General features: G+C 47.3%; 1 protein-coding gene across 4 annotated transcripts in view; it reads right to left on the reverse strand.

Moving 5' to 3' along the window:
* mtss1la (MTSS I-BAR domain containing 2a) overlaps positions 1–16,571 on the reverse strand; it is a 41,985-nt gene extending 25,414 nt beyond the window's left edge. For all 4 annotated transcript variants that reach the window (XM_056281286.1, XM_056281285.1, XM_056281284.1 and 1 more), the window contains exons 1-3: positions 16,003–16,571; positions 9,618–9,679; positions 9,405–9,478 (exon numbers count right to left, since the gene is read on the reverse strand). In XM_056281286.1, coding sequence (XP_056137261.1) covers positions 9,405–9,478; positions 9,618–9,679; positions 16,003–16,071 — 205 coding nt within the window. In that variant the 5' untranslated portion in view covers positions 16,072–16,571. The remainder of the gene's footprint in view (positions 1–9,404; positions 9,479–9,617; positions 9,680–16,002) is intronic.
* Positions 16,572–16,923: the final 352 nt, after the last annotated feature.

Consider the following 16,923-nt stretch of genomic DNA (forward strand, 5'->3'; position numbering starts at 1 on the left):
GTTAATGCTTTTGTTAATTATGTTAGCAAAAAAGCATTGTCAAGCCTGTCTTAATTCTAGGTTATATATACACAGTCTTTCCTTTTAAATGTTATGGTCTGTCTGAAACTTTTGTTTTCTTCTACGCTCCGCTTTTCTGCACTGCCTTTTCTGAATGTTTCCAGAGGGAGCATTTCTCCAAGGTGCTTTTTGCTTGCAAGACAAATTTTTAACCTTGACTGGTGCAATGGCATCAATGGTGCTTTCAATTTTACAACTGAAATGGTCTAAGGGCTCATTAACAGAAGTAAAAGCCAGTGATTTACATAGACATGGGCTGAATGAGGACAGTATTAGCATTCTCCTTGATGAAATGTGTCTTGACTGGACCTGTTCTAGTACGGGTGATGGGAGTAGCAGACATATCGAAGAAAACACAGGAGTGGTCATGTAGAGCAAGATCCATCATGTCAGTCTGTGAGATCAACAGGCCCTTAGAGATAATTAAGTCCAAGGTATGACCTTTGCTCTGTGTGAGCTAATCCAAAGCTTCCTGGAACGACAACATTTCCTTGATGATGTTGTCAATATGAATGTTAAAGTCACCAGTTATAACTAAACAGTCATAGTCAGTGCAGATGACAGACAATAATTCATAATAAAATCTTTTTTCCCCCCCTTTTTCTCCCCAATTGTATCCAGCCAAATACCCTACTCCTCCAAGCCTTCCCAGTTACTGCTCCAACCCCTCTGCCGATCCGGGGAGGGCTGCAGACTACCACATGCCTCCTCCCATACATGTGGAGTCGCCTCGGTGACGTCTTTTCACCTGACAGTCAGGCGTTTGGCCAGGGGGACGTAGCATGTGGGAGGTTCATGCTATTCCCCCAAGTTCAGTTAAAAACGTGAAATCAATACTAATTAATAATATAATTAACTAAAACTGCTTTGTTTGTTGGATGTCTTTATGCATGCTCAATAACCCAGGTAAGAAAGTCACAGAAAGTTGAATCAGTTCATCTGGACACAACGTTTATTGGGAGCGAAACACTTCATCACTCATCTAAGTGACCTCTTCACTCTCAGCTGACGGCAGGTACCCCCACCCCTATAAACTATACAGCTGTATAACGACCGAAACCAACGATCGGCGTCATATGCAAATTGCCGTGAACCATTAACTAGAGTTTCAGTGGCCATGTGTACTGTTCACAGAGCATTTGGGAATGTTTGCAATCACTGCATTGTAAGATGGCGACAGATGTACCGTCTATGTGAAGAGGGCACGACCATCTCTGAACGAAGGGGAGCCTAAGAGTACATCTGTACAACTCTCTGTGATTTCTTCATTAGAGACCTGACATTTAATGAAGCTATTCTAATTGTGGACTTTTTGTCAAGCTCTGAGACAAATTGTTTTTGCAGCAGGATAGATACCAAATTTAACACATTAGCCTCGCAGGAAGGGCAGGTTGTACTCCTCTGTCCCCGGACAAAACAGTGACAGGCATGGCCTTGAGATAAGCTGATACAAACCGCAATATCTGTTAGCTATGCAAAAATACACCATATTTAGGAATGAACTGAAGTTAATCACGCTGAACTGTTTGGTAATGCAAAGTATCACATCAAATCAAAACTACTTTTCAAATAACGCTCCCTCAAATACTCCAGACTCCATTTTGTGAGAAATTTTAGTCAAGAGATTTTATTATCACTCATGTTGAAACAATTAGTCAATTAATCAATTACAATTTTGGTAGTCAATTAATCGTCTGAGTTGTCGGTTGCTGTTTTTTCATAAATGCTAGGGTAAGCTAAGATTTGCCTGCCTTCCTCTAATTTATATCATTATGAGATTAATAGGGGTTTTTTTGGCTGTTGGCCAGACTGAGTCAACAGTTTTTTTTGGGGGGGGGCTTTCCCCCCCCCTTTTCTCCCCAATTGTCAGTTGTACCCGTCCAATTACCCCACTCTTGCGAGCCGTCCTAGTTGCTGCTCCATCCCCTCTGCCGATCTGGGGAGGGCTGCAGACTCCGATACATGTGGAGTCGCCAGCCACTTCTTTTCACCTGACAGTGAGGAGTTTTGCCAGAAGGACGTAGCGCGTGGGAGGATCACGCTATTCCCCCCAGTTCCCCCTCCCCCCGAACAGGCGCCCTGACCGACCAGAGGTGGCGCTAGTGCAGCAACCAGGACACATACCCACAACACAGCTTCCCACCCACAGACACGGCCAATTGTGTCTGTAGGGACGCCCGACCAAGCTGGAGATAACACGGGGATTCGAACCGGCGATCCCTTTGTTGGTAGGCAACGGAATAGACCGCCACATTACCCGGAATTTGGAATTTGGAAATTTAAGATGGCATTTAGCCCTGTGATGGCCTGGCGGCCTGTCCAGGGTGTCTCCCCGCCTCCCACCCAATGACTGCTGGGATAGGCTCCAGCATCCCCACGACCCTGAGGGCAGGATAAGCGGTTTGGATAATGGATGGATGGATGGATGGAAGATGGCATTCATCGGTATTTTTGACCTTTAACAGACTAAATGATTAATCAAAAAATAATCACTAGATTAATCAATGATCACAATAATTTGTGAGCTGCAGCCCTAATTATCATTAATCTAGACAACAAAATTGTGTATGAGAATATGAAAACATCCAAATTTAATCCCAATACACTACCATGCATTGAAAGACGATAAACAACAGCATTGACTTATTGCCCAGCCCAAAGACTTCCTGTCTCCAAAGAGGCTTTGAGGTTCTACTGTGCAGGCCCTCCCTCATGAAGCGTCTCTAAACGGGAGTGTCGATCTGAGCGCTTCATCTCGGTCTTAAGTTATCATGTTCAAGTGACCTGACCAGTAAAACTTCAAGGATCCCAATTAGCTGAAACATCTGAGCGTCTCGGCAGCCCTTTCACCCGTTTTCAGCCGGGGCACCTTCGCTTGATTGAAACCATGTCAGTGGTTCTTTCATCCCCTCCTTTTATGAACATTCCCTTGCATTCCTTTATCGCAGTCTCTCTCTCTCGCTCTCTCCGGTTTTCCCCTCCCATTCCCCACTAGCCGTCTGCCCTGAGCGAGGGTTGTTGGTGATATAGCTGAACACAGTGTTCTCCCTGTCTCTGATGTTTGTCTTTGCGGCTCCATGTTCACCCTGCAGAGTCCATGCTAAACAGAGACAACAGACGTGCTTTTCTATCCTCCATCTTAATAAACCCCCCCCCCATTTTTTCCTGTGTTCCTCTCCTCTTTCTTCACCCCTTTTCACTCCTTGCCTGAAGCAATAATAATGATTGGAAAGCATTCATTTGCAGGCTGACCACAATGGCTCCTGAGGTTTAAGCTCATAACCCAAGAGGGTCTGCCGTGCGGTGTGGCCACAGAGCGCCATTTGGCTCAGACCAACAGACAGGCCGCCGGGTAGCCAACACGGAAATAAGAGGCCCCGGTTGTACTTAATTTGACCTATGGGCTTGGAGAACGTTCAGCGCCACTAAAACAAGCCGCACCATCAACAGTAATGGTGCAGCAAAGGGCGTGTTAGAAGGGCTCCTATGCGTCGATGCGACCGTCGAAGGTACCCCACATGTCCGCGCACACGTGTTTCAGTCATGCGCGCATAATCCGGCTTCCACCGTGATATAAATCCCTAAAAACAAAAAGGAGCTCCGGGAGCTCTATGACCTCCGCGCCGTTATGTGCAGAGCACGACATGGGCCTCGCATCGCCCTCGGATAAGACAGGCTGGGGCGAATGTGAATGTGAACGTCGGCGCAAATCACATGGGCACTGCGATTATGTGACATGTCCGCACAAACAGAAGTGCTGCCGGGGGAGAGCGAGGCGAAACAGTAATCCCCCTGATCTTGCTCTGTGTTGGGCCACGGCTGCATCTCCGCCGTGCCAGGCCGTCCAGATGGCGGGTGGGGATATCCGTCCCATCTGCCAACCCAGAGAAGCACAGCGCCCAAGCAGATTACCGCTTCACTGACACACTGATCTACTAGCGGACCGTCATGCCTCTACTGTATCTACTGTACGAGCAAGCGTTAAAGGCTGAGAGGAAAGGGGAACAAAACCAACGATGCAAAGGATCAAGGATCGGGAAGAGAGAAAGCAAGAAAAAGACAAACAGAGTGGGAGAGCAGGCATCTGCATGCAACGAGCCACGGGCACATCGTGTCCCTGTGTGCAGTGGTGCTCTAACGGTGCTAGATCTGGTGCACAGATGTGAAAGGAAAGTGGGGTGAACATTTTCATGCAGTGTCAATACAAACATATTGCGCAATTCGGGTTGGGCAATATTTCAATATCATCGTTTATCGTCTTTTAATGGCATTGCACCGGGAGGGCATTCAAGTAACGTTATATTGTGATGTCACCTAATGATAAGACAGAATCCATGACCTAAACATCGCTCACAAAATGACATCTGAAATATCTGAGCCAGGGTTAACTTTGCAGGTATCGTGATGTGTATATATTCACATCATTATCGCGTTGGTAATATTTCCCATATCGCCCGGCGCCGTTGTGCATCCCAGTCTGACCGGCGATGGATTTGGGTGCTGAAACGTCAGGAGACTGATCAAATGTGAAGGGACGGGCAGGGAAGGCGCTCTGTGTCTGTGTGTTACAGAGTGGGGCTAAGAGGATTAGCTAAACGCCTCTGCCTGCCCCGGCGACACAGGGCTGTAGGAAATCCCACCGCAATGCAACCGCAACCCCCCACATGAGGCCGGCCTGCCCTCTCCCAGGCCCGACTAAACTCACCTCCATCAACAAAAACCACACCAGCCTTCATCCAAACCAGCCGGCGGGCCGTTATCGGTTCACTCCCCCCCGCCCTTAACCCCCCCCCCCCCAGCTCACCGACGAGTCGACTCCAACTCGCCCCCAATTTCGAAAGCTGGGGAAAAAAAAGAGCTGGATCTTTCGCAACATACCGGTCTCTTAGATCCGCCAGAGCTATGACAAAGCATCTCATCAAATCCCCATCTGAAACTACTGTTCTCCACGTCAGTAAACAGAAACAAGTATCCCTCCCTCCCTCACTCCCAGCACACCATCGCTTAACCTGACTCATATAACAAGTCCTGACTGTCGAAAAACAAACAAACAAACTTGATTCGAGCCCCTCCGGAGAGCTGTGCGGCTCTAATTCCAAGGAAAAGACGGGTGACGAGCCCTTAAACAGTCCTCTCTTTAAAACCGAAGTCTCCAAATAGATCCCTCCAATACACACTTCATGGTTGGCGGACCTTTATTGAACCCAGATGTCCCCCTTCCAATGGAGACAGACGTGCTCTTAGACATAGATCCATCAGCACCACACACACACACACACACACACACACACACACACACACACACACACACACACACACACACACACACACACACACACACACACACACACAGCGCTGTCGGACAATTGCCAAAACGTTTGGCACCCGACCCTTCCAGCTGCTTCATAAAACACAGACGCTGACGCCATGGCTATAAACTGTAAAAGCAGGCGACACAAGGCAACAACGCGGGGAGCCCCAACTTAAACCCAGACCAGGATATGGACTGCAAAAAGGAGAGGAAGTGAGAGCAGGAGAGCGAGAGGGGGAAAGTCACAGCCGTGGAGAGATGCAGGAAAACAGAGAGATGGTGCATATCAAAGAGAGTTGGGTAGGGAAGTGTGTGTGTGTGTGTGTGTTTGTAGGGGAGGGACTCATATTTGCTTCAATCAAGGGGACACCACCAAAAAAGAACAAATTCCCATCCAGACTAAAATAAGACCCCTTCCCTCTGCCCCCCCCGGGAAAATAAGTATAGTCCAAAGAGCCACGACGCGGTTGGAAGAGTTAAAATGAGGTGATGGGGCGAGTGTGTCAAAGGTAGATTAGCGGAAGAGGAACGCGATGAAAACTCCAGCTGTGCCAGCAGCTGCAGGCTTGTCCCCTGACGAGGAAAGGGGGAATCGGGGTGACGGCGATGATGGCCAACGGCGATTTGCCAGAGACCTGCCCCCTGTGGTGCAATAACCCCGACATGACCATACGCAGACACAGAGACAAACATGCTCACCGCAGGCAGACGCAGACTTGTGTGCAGAGAGGGAGGGAGGGGGAGGCAAAGAAAGAGAGAGAGCAAGAGAGAGTGAGAGAGCAAAAGAGAGACAGAGAGACAGAGAGCAAGCGAGAGAGAGAGAGAGAGCGTGAGAGAGCCAGAGAGAGAGAGAGAGAGAGCGCGAGAGAGCGAGAGAGACAGAGAGAGAGAGAGCAAGAGAGAGCGTGAGAGAGCGAGAGAGAGTGAGAGCGTGAGAGAGGGTGAGAGAGGGGGAGACAAAGAAAGACAGAGATGGAGGTGGAGACAGAGATCGACTTGGAAAAGACAGTAATGAAGTGAGAGAGCAACCTCTGTGTTATTTTCCTCCACCATGACTTCACTTTGAGTGATTTAACACTAAAGAAAGGGTGCTTCAATGCATTGCAGTTAGTAAGTGTATAACTAGGATAAAGTGTTGACATTTCTGGAGGCCGAGTGGTGCAAGAATGGCAACTTGTTGTTTACGTCTCTCTCTTTATACCCCTTTGGGTCCACCCAGTTTCTCTCTAATCTTCATTTCTTTCTCTCGTCTTTCTTATCTATAATTTATTTCTCATCTATAGTACATCTACAACAGCGTGCAGGGCCTCTCCGGTGCCGCGGGGGGCAAACTGGTCCCGACCAGATGCATCACGCAGCGCGGAGTTCAAAGGTTATCCTCTTCCACCGGCAGCCAGCTCCAATAAATATCGACATTCCTCCAGCCCAATTAATCGCTGGGGTTTGGAGCAGGCGAGCGTCTGGGAGGCTAACGGAGGACAAGCAGAAAGCGATAGGTGGACTGAGCAAGCAAGCACACTGCAGGGTTTCTAGCACACTTTCAACTAATTAAGCTCAAGTCCTGTCCAATTTGTCTGGCTCAGACCCGGGGTAAAAAAAGAAAAAGATCAATGATGGGAGGCTTTGTTTTTATTTTGTCTCACATGCCTCATTCTGTGTGGGCCAGCTTAATTAAGGCATGTGCTCGTTTGCTATTTTCAAAGCAACGATGCAGAACGGTGCACCATTTCCTGTGCACTTCAGGTCGGCATCAATTTCTGACAACACACACAAGACAGTTTCCGGTTTTAAAAAAAAAACGATGTTTCGCCGTGTTCCTGTTGAATCGTGAACATATTCCCACACACACACATGCCACGCCGTTTTTCCAGGATCCTCACACGGCCAGTGGCCCTGGGAGCGTCGGTTTTAATCCTGAGGTTAATGTGGCTGAGATAAGAGCGGAAGAGTGAGCGGGTGTGTAAAGATACACACTTAAGGGATTTAAGGCAGCCCTGGCTGTAAAACCACTCCGCCTCTCTTTGTCTCTCTCAATCTTCCTCGAATCCGTCTGCCATCTTCCCTCTCCGTAGGGCAGATCCGCTTCTTGAAGCGCTGCCGTGGCATATGGAGCTCTGCTTTAGTGAAGCCGGCGGCCAGCTGCTGGCGGCCAGGACATCGACGGCCTCGTACCTTCAAGTCTCACATGTGCACTCTCATCGGGAATCATTTAAGGCAACGTGTTGAATGTCTACAGCGCTGAAGTGCACTCCTACTGGATAGGCCTTCAGAGTAAAAGAGCTTCTACATTTGGTGTTAGGGGTGGGAACGTGTGAACACCACAGCACGCTGCAGGAATACCGCTACATTTAGCATGTCCAGCACTCAGTGGTCAGTAAGGGGCTTGGCAGTGCTTTACAGTATGTAGGCATGTGACCTAAGGTCAGTTGGCCAGCTACCAGCTGTCACTCTCTACATATCCGTGAGTGTGTGTGTAGGTGTGTGTGTGCGTGCATGAGTGCACGCAATGCATATCTCTCTTTAGGTTCGGGAGCGAGTTCCTATGTGTGCCACAAGCCCTTTGCATGCTCATCTGCGTGGCTCCGTAAGTTATTCTCTGACCTACATACTGCTCTCGATGATCAACTCCACCGACATCTGTGTTAATCAAGAGGCCTGTCGAGCCGGTCTGTCAGCTGCCGCTAACACGGTGACAAAGCAGATCAGCAGACCTCATTAGGACCGAAGAAACAATAAGCTCAGATTTTCACTTCCCTGAGCCGTCCCGACCCCGCATCCAACCCCTCCCTTCTTCCATCTTGGTGTCAGGTTTGCATCTGAAGGGGCAAGGGGTTGGGGGGGCGCGGAGGGAGTCGGATAATGTAGACGGCCCACATTTCATTTGTCAAAGGTAGAGAAGAAGTGACCGTCCTCTGCTGTTTGTGCTATTTTTGCAGTGGAATGAATTTACATGCATGTGATTTAAACAATCACATTTGTTCAATCACCAAATCAAAAATGGGCAGAGTTTAAAAACAATATAGCGGGGGCGTCCGGGTAGCGTAGCGGTCTATTCCGTTGCCTAACAACACAGGGATCGTCAGTTCGAATCCCCGTGTTACCTCCGGCTTAGTTGGGCATCCCTACAGACACAATTGGGCCGTGTCTGCAGGTGGGGAGCCGGATGTGGGTATGTGTCCTGGTCGCTGCACTAGCGCCTCCTCTGGTCGGTCGGGGAGCCTGTTCAGGGGGGAGGGGGAACTGGGGGGAATAGCGTGGTCCTCCCACGCACTACGTCCCCCTGGCGAAACCTCTGTCAGGTGCAAAAGAAGCAGCTGGTGACTCCACATGTATCGGAGGAGGCATGTGGTAGTCTGCAGCCCTCCCTGGATCGGCAGAGGGGGTGGAGCAGCGACCGGGACGGCTTGGAAGAGTGGGGTAATTGGCCAAGTACAACTGACAATTGGGGAGAAAAAGGAGGGGAAAAAAACAATATAGCATTCATATGATGCTTGATTTTTATCCTCCCTTCATTACTATTGGAATAACAGAATAATTTATAGTATAGTATAGTATGGTATGGTATGGTATGGTATGATAAAGTATAGGACAGTATAGTATGGAATAGTTGACAAAGTATTGTATTGTATTGTATTGTATTGTATTGTATTGTATTGTATTGTATTGTAATATGACATGGCACCATGACCCTGACTTGGAGCAGCAGTTACAGAAAAACAATGGATGGATGGATGGATGGATGGATGGATGGATGGATGGATGGATGGATGGATGGTGTGGAATGACATAGTTTGGCATTGCGTTACATCACTATTGTATTTATATCTGTCAAAAGAATGCAGAAATATTCAGTGCACGCTGACCCCTGAAGGTGCAAAAATCCAACTGCCTAAAAGGTATTGACAAATGGTGGCCATCCACTTGATAAATGCCAGCCCTGCACTCCAAATAATGAAATGTTGGATTTACTTTAAAAAAAAAAGGTTATGTCAGATGATTCAACACAACTGTGTCGAGTAACCTCTCTTCTTACCTCTGGAGTTGGTAGCCATGTCCGCCACCTTCTGAAAGGCATCTAAAAAGGCCACCGCTGCCAGAATTGTGGTCCTGCAATAAAATAGTCACGTTACTACTGCAAATTCAAAGTTCGGAAGGTTATAAGAACATCTGTACATTTTAAACAGTCAAGATAAATTATTATTGATTGGCATCCTGGCATGGATGCAAGACTGTTATCATCTCTCACCTGAGTTGGGAGTGCAGCTTTGTTGCCTTGGCAGTGAAGTCCTCCCATACCGGGTAGGAACTCTGGGAAAGTAAAAAGAAGATAGTCATTAAAAGATAGTACGGCTTACATTTTACAGGCGTACGTTTAAAAGAAGAGCTCATCTTTCACAGACGTGTTGTGCTGCATGCAAACACAACGCAGCATCAGAACACAAAGACACAATGTCCCGCTGAATTGGATAAACTCTCAAATGAACTCGATAAACCGTCAAGAGTAATGTTTGTTCATAATTTGTTCACATACATTTTTTCCCTCTAAGTCACACTGATAGGACAACCGAAGACTATGCAGAGTGAAAACCAAACAAACTCCCACAGGCTGGAAAGAAACGAATGGGAAACAATCCCAATTTTGAAAATTATCTCTATATATAGTATGGTGTAGAGCTAACACTCCCATTAGCAGCCGCAGTACAAAGCAGGCTTCTGATTGGCTATGAAACAACACCGAAATTGTACATACAGCTTTATAAGAAAATGCAAATAAATAACAATGCTACTCTGTATGTAGCACTGTTATTTGCATTTTCTTATGCAGACAGCTAATATATAGAGAGATAATGTGTAAAATTGAGTTTTCTCCCCCTTTAAAGCAAACGGATATCTTACATGATGTTCTCCTTCATGTTATTGCTTTACATTCACTACAACATCCTGTCTACACACTCTGCTCTCTTGTGGATTGTGTCGGGGTGTTAATGCGTGTGTATTAGTGTTTCGCATGCATAATGTGTGGTAGCAAACGCATACATATTTTGTGTGCAAGGGGCAGCTAGTATGCTCGGCTTGGCCTTGGAGGCACCCGTATTACATTTCCACCAGGATCATCACAGACTGCCTGGGGTGCTAACCGAGCTGCATCCAAAACACAAAACATATTCAGAGCTAGAGCCTAGCAAGAGGCTGATCCGTGGAGAAAGGTGAGGAGGAGTATAACTCCAGCGTACGCAGCTCTTCCGAGCAAAAGGAGTTAGACTGGAGGGGCCAGGGCAAATTTCACTATATATAGTACCAAGCAATCTGGAAACACTCTTGCTCGCCATTGTTCCTGCAATAACCTCGGGTTTAACACACAGCAGTGACAACGTTTAACTCCCTGCTGAGGGGGTCTTCTCTCAGTTAATGCCCCCTACCCCAGAGTGATTTAGGACTATCGTCACTACCAAAGTGTATGCTGTGAACCTCCCAGACTTGCTGTCTTGACTCCAACAGGTGGCTAATTAACTTGTGCAGTCTGCGCCTCCCGGGGGCAAAAGAGATGTGCAGCCAAGACAGCTGAGGGAGAGAGAGGAGCTGGATGAGGAGAGCTGCATGCAGACCAACAGGGAGACACGTACCACTCCCTTCATCCTGGTGTTGGGCAATATGGAAAATATAATCAGAGAGAATTTTACATGATACTGATAGATGTCGTAATATCCGCTTACGTATGCAAAAAAAATGCCATGTTTAAGAATCCAACTAAGGTTCATCACACTGAACTGTACGGCAATGTGAAGCATTGTATCAAACCAGAACTGGTTTACAAATAATACTCCCTCAAACATTCATGACCTAATTTTGTGTGAAATTTTAGGTGACAGATCCACGTTATCATTAACTGAGACATTAAAACCGTGTATCACAATATGACAATATCCGAATTTCATCCCAATACAATACCACTGAAAGACAATAAATGACAGCATTCAATTATTGCCCAGCCCTACTTCATCCATACCAGTAGCTACCAGGGAGGTAATAATAATAATAATAATAATGTTAATACACTGTATTATTTATAATAGTTATTAAACCTCAATCTATCCAGGAAGTCATCTTGAGATCACATTTCTCTTTATTTGAGGAAGACCTGGCCAAGCAACACCAAGGCAAAAACACTGCACAGCAGGTATTGATTATCAGCTATTGGTCAGCATATGGAAATTACTCTTTGCCCCCCTCCTTCACCTCTGAACATAAACTACACATCAGAACTGCAGCAGGTGGTTGGGATTCAGCGTCTTGATCAGCGGGGCAGCTACGTCCCATGAAACGGCAATAAAGTTCCCACGAAATCAAAATGAATGTGTGAAGTTTTTTGCACCAACTGTCAGCTGTACGCTAGTATTTGGCCCAACAAAGGGGGGAAAAAGGTCATTTTGTTGGTATTTCAGAGTTTGTCATTTCCTGGAAAACGCTAAAAAAAAAATGTTGAAGACTCATTCTGCACTCGTGGGCGTTTACATCCATTGAAACACTAGCTCAAGAAAAAAAATTCCCTCCCCCATGACTATAAATTCTGCCAGTTAGAGGACCTAGAAGCTGGCTAGAAGATGCTGTTTTTAATTGTGCTATCTCACGCAATCTTTCCCCCCTGGTGTATCACCTCAGCTGGGGAGATCCACGAGAAGAGCCCAGCAAGCGTCCAGTGCCGCAGCCGTATCCAGTCCCCTTCCACCCACTTCCCAGCACTGAGCTGAAGACCATCCTTCCGTCTGCGACGTGTTCAGCGCTATTGGCTACTGTAAATGCCAATCAATATCCGTGACAAGTCCCTCCCTAATGTCCTATTTTTACAGGAAACGCATAAATATGCTGAATCAAACAGCACTCTGCTAGCCACCTCCACAAACGTACACGATTTGACTTAAATCTGAATGAAACTGAACGGTCAGGTGGGATTTTGTGAGGGGAGGAAGTGTGATTTGATTGACAGCCAGTAACAGCCAGACAATTTTAAAAATGTCCAATTAATGAAAGTGAGGGATAGAAGACGAATGATCGTCTACCACCGAACTGAAACTAGCCAATAGCATATCGACATCCACATTTATCTGTTAGCGTACGCCTTGAAGTGCAGGGTGACAAATCTAAGATTTCTGTATTTGTCAGGGAGAGAAAAACACTTATCAACACGACATTTGTATGCATTCCGAGAACACTTAGCTGTAAAATTAAGTGTCCCAATAACTGCTGGGATAGGCTCCAGCATCCCCGCGACCCTGGGAGCAGGATAAGTACTTTGGATAATGGATGGATGGATTGAGTGTAGATAAAAGAGGTGACAAGTATCTCATCTCATCTCATCTTTAGCCGCTTTTCCAGGGTCGGGTCGTGGTGGCAGCAAGCTAAGTAGGCCACTCCAGACGTCCCTCTCTCCAGCAACGCCCTCCAGCTCCTCCTGGGGGATCCCAAGGCGTTCCCAGGCCAGATTGGACGTGTAGTCCCTCCAGCGAGTTCTGGGTCTACCTCGGGGTCTCCTCCCATTTGGCCGTGCCCAGTAAACCTCCAAAGGAAGGCGCCCAGGAGGCATCCTAATCAGATGCCCGAACCATTTCAACTGGCTCCTTTCGATGCGAAGGAGCAGCGGCTCTACTCCAAGCTCCCTCCGGGATGTCCGAGCTCCTCACCCTAACTCTAAGGCTAAGCCCAGACACCCTACGGAGGAAACTCATTTCAGCTGCTTGTATCCGCAATCTCACCCTTTTGGTCACTACCCAAAGCTCATGACCATAGGTGAGGGTTGGAACGAAGATTGACAGGTAAATTGAGAGCTTTGCCTTCCGGCTCAGCTCCTTCTTCACCACAATGGTGCAGTACAACGTCCGCATTACTGCTGATGCTGCACTAATCCGTCTGTCAATCTCCCGTTCCATCCCTCACTCGTGAACAAGACCCCAAGATACTTGAACTCCTTCACTTGGGGGAGCAACTCATCCCCAACCCGGAGAGAGCAATCCACCATTTTCGGTAGAGAACCATGGGCTCAGACTTGGAGGTGCCGACTCTCATGGCCTCAGACTTGGAGGTGCTGACTGAGGTGACAAGTATGAATATCCCAATATACAAGAGTGGAGATAAATTTGACCCCAATAACTACTAAGCATCTGTGTGAGCAATAACCTGGAGAAGGTTTTCTGCTGTATTCTTAACGCCTGAATACAGGCCTTCCTCTCCGAACAGTGTCTTGAGCAAGAGTCACACTGGCTTTCTACCAAATCACTGCACCACAGATCACATTTACACCCTACACACCCTAATTAGCCCTGTGATGGTCTGGCGTCCTGTCCAGGGTGTCTGCCCGCCTGGCGCCCAATGGCTGCTGGGATAGGCTCCAGCATCCCCGTGACCCCGAGAGCAGGATAAGCGGTCTGGATAATGGATGGATGGAAGTATGAATACACATTTTTAATTTTCTTAATTTCGTAAAACCAGATCTCCCTACTTGCTGCCCAATACAATGGTGACAGCTGATAAACTTCAGCCCTCCTTATATCCTCCACCTCCACTCCAACCCCATCCAAACCCATTTCCTTCACCACTTATCAAAACTTCACACTAGGTTATGTAACTCCCTCAGGTGCTTGCCAGTATCAACACCTTTTTATTTAAGCCATCTGTTATGTGTACAGTCCGTTCAGAGGGTAGATACGTTCTCAGACTAATGCTGGGTGACATGGAAAATATTATCAAGATAACCATAGGTATCCTCCATATATGTATATATAATCACGATATCTGCTTCCATGTGCAAAAATGCCATGTTTAACGATCCAGCCAAAATTCAACACATTGAACTGCTTGGTAATGTAAAGTATAACATAAAACCAAGACTAGTTTTGAAATACTACTCCCTCAAATATTTCTGACCTTGTATGTGCAAAAATTAAGATAGCAGCTTCTTTTCATGGTGAATTTAGACAATAAAACTGTATATCATGATATGACATCTGAATTTCATCCTGATACAACACCACTGAAAGATGATGATATTGAATTATTGCCAAGTCCTAGCTCTAAGTGCACTGTATGTGTTATATGTATGTATTAGTTTATTTTTTCATTCTTGTATACATACACACAGACAGAACACACCACTTTGCTTGGTCGCTCCTGCGGGTTAAAGCAGGCCTGACAGGCCCGGCGGCAGGAATGAGGTCAGATGTCTGTCTCAGACAGTGGACATCAGCAGTGTGCTGAGTAAGGGCTTCTGCCTCCATTCATTTGTGCTGCTTATCAATACAGACTCACTCTTTCTAAGAGCCAAACGTCGGTCTCCCTCCCCTTGGGCATCATGACAACACAAAAGGAAAATGTATGAAATCCCCACGGCTGATTTCACTGAGCCTCTCACAGAGAGTCCCTGACACACGGAGGCCCATAAATGGAGTTTATCCAGTACGGTGGCGCTCCTCTGAGCTCTCTGGAGATCAATAAGAAATGTGCTAGGGTGAGAATGGCGCCTGACGCTTTGCTTATATAGTGATATTAACTCAGAGGATGAGTATCCTGCACAATGACTGGACTGCCGGCTTCAGGAAGGGCCGATGAATATGTCTGCAATTTCTATCTGTTGTCCTGAAGAGCAAAAGACCACCCTCGCTCAACTTACTTGACCCCCCCCCACACACACACACGTCTAAATACAACAGGAAGTCAAGTTAAATGTGATAGACAAAGTGTGGCAGAGCGTTTGTCCTGAATCTATCCTTGCCCTCAAATTTAAAACAAATAAATGCTACCCGAGTGGGATGTATGTCTCCCACACCCTGCAGGTGTGTGGAAATACCGGCCTACCATGTCCTTTTCAATCAAACAGAAGACCTACTGAAGCCTCAGTCAAATCCGGCTAGAGCACATTTTAGGGTTCCTCTGCAATAGGACTAGATATGAACAAAGACCATGATTAAAATTCTCCAGTCCATAGCTTTTGGTCCAAGAGGCTGAGGTCACGGGGACCTGTTTGGTCGTTTATGTTACTTTTTTTTTTTTTAGGAGCATCCTTCTGTCCATGACCTTACATCAAGGGAACGTGCGAGGTCAGGGTAAGGATAGACTGGGTTGGTGGGATCAACCGGCACAAGATACAGATTAGGTGTAATGTGTATTTTGGTACAAGTGTGCAAAAAGCTTGATGTTTGCTTTTGCATTCATTATGAAGCCCCGGGTCATGAAAACTACACGTCAGTACGGCTTTTCGATATCGACTCAATACCAAAATGAAACTAACGGGACAATTGCAGCCTCCAGCGTGCTACCATCAAGCAGGGTTGTGTGTTTTTTTTTTAATTGTTGTGCTATTGACCAGCATGCAGTTGGTTGAATGTTTAGCAGACTGCCACCCTCAAAACAACAGAAACAGTACGCAGACGAGACGCGAGGGTCTGGGAGAGACCTGCTGCACGTTATGCAAATGACACAAAGGAAAACATGTCTCATGTGTTATTTGTCCTGCAGCGGTGTCTCTGCAGTGTGGGGGAGGATTCCGGGACGGAGACAAAGGCAGTAAAATGCGCTGTTGATCAGCCCTGGAATAACAGGGCAGGATGAACCTGTCTACTTCGATTTAGACGCGCTACTACCTTCATGTCGTTGACGATGGCCTGGAATAATCCACCCAGGGCTCCGCACTCCCTCTCCACCGAGTCCATGTCGGCAGCAAGGGAAACGTCTGCAAAGCGATGCACGAAAATGTTCCCAAAAAATAAAAAAAATCAGACGTCCAACTGATGAGCTAACTTCGGCATCCGAAAACACGGTATTTTCATTCGTCCTTCGTTGTCCTTTTTCTGCCACAGAGGGAAAGCGGGTGAGGGGGGGGGGGTGCGATGCAACCCACAGTTTGTAACCCCCGTGTAAAAAGAAGAAGAAGAAGAAGAAGAAACGTGCGGTTCAGTAAACGCCGGGTGGGTCCGTCGGTCGGTCGGTCGGTGCTTCTCCCCGTCGGCCGTCAGTGGGAATCACGCACGGCCCGGACCCGAGTTCACAGACTGTAGGAAACCGGGAGGGTGCGTGTACTTGTTGTTTTTGCCATGGTGCTGCTGCGGATGAACGGAGCTGACTGGTCTGAGTGGGGAACCAGTCACCGGTCTGAGAAGAGGAACCGACCAGTCACCGGTCTGGCCGAGTCGCGGGAGCGCGCGCTCCGTTGTTGGCGTAGCGGAGCAGATGTCTGGAAAAGGACTCTGTGTAACACGAGCCACTGAAGGGGGCTGGTCAGCAGCCTTTCTTTTTCCTTTTTTCTTTCTTTTTTTTTGTGGTCACACGTTGTGTGGAGGGGAGGGACAACCCCCCCTCCTCCCCCTCCCCCCTCCTTCCTCCTCACCCGATGCAAACAAAAGTGAAGCCGTCTTCTCATTCAGGATCCCCCCCACACACACACACACGCACGCACACGCACACAGTTCTTATGCGCGTTCACGGACGCGCTTGTTAATAGTCGTTTGTTGTCGTGTCAGCAGGGTCAAGGTTGTTCAGATCCGGAGCCAGAACCAGAATCAGAA

This window comes from Lampris incognitus, chromosome 6, assembly GCF_029633865.1.
Source record: "Lampris incognitus isolate fLamInc1 chromosome 6, fLamInc1.hap2, whole genome shotgun sequence".
NCBI lineage: Eukaryota > Metazoa > Chordata > Actinopteri > Lampriformes > Lampridae > Lampris > Lampris incognitus.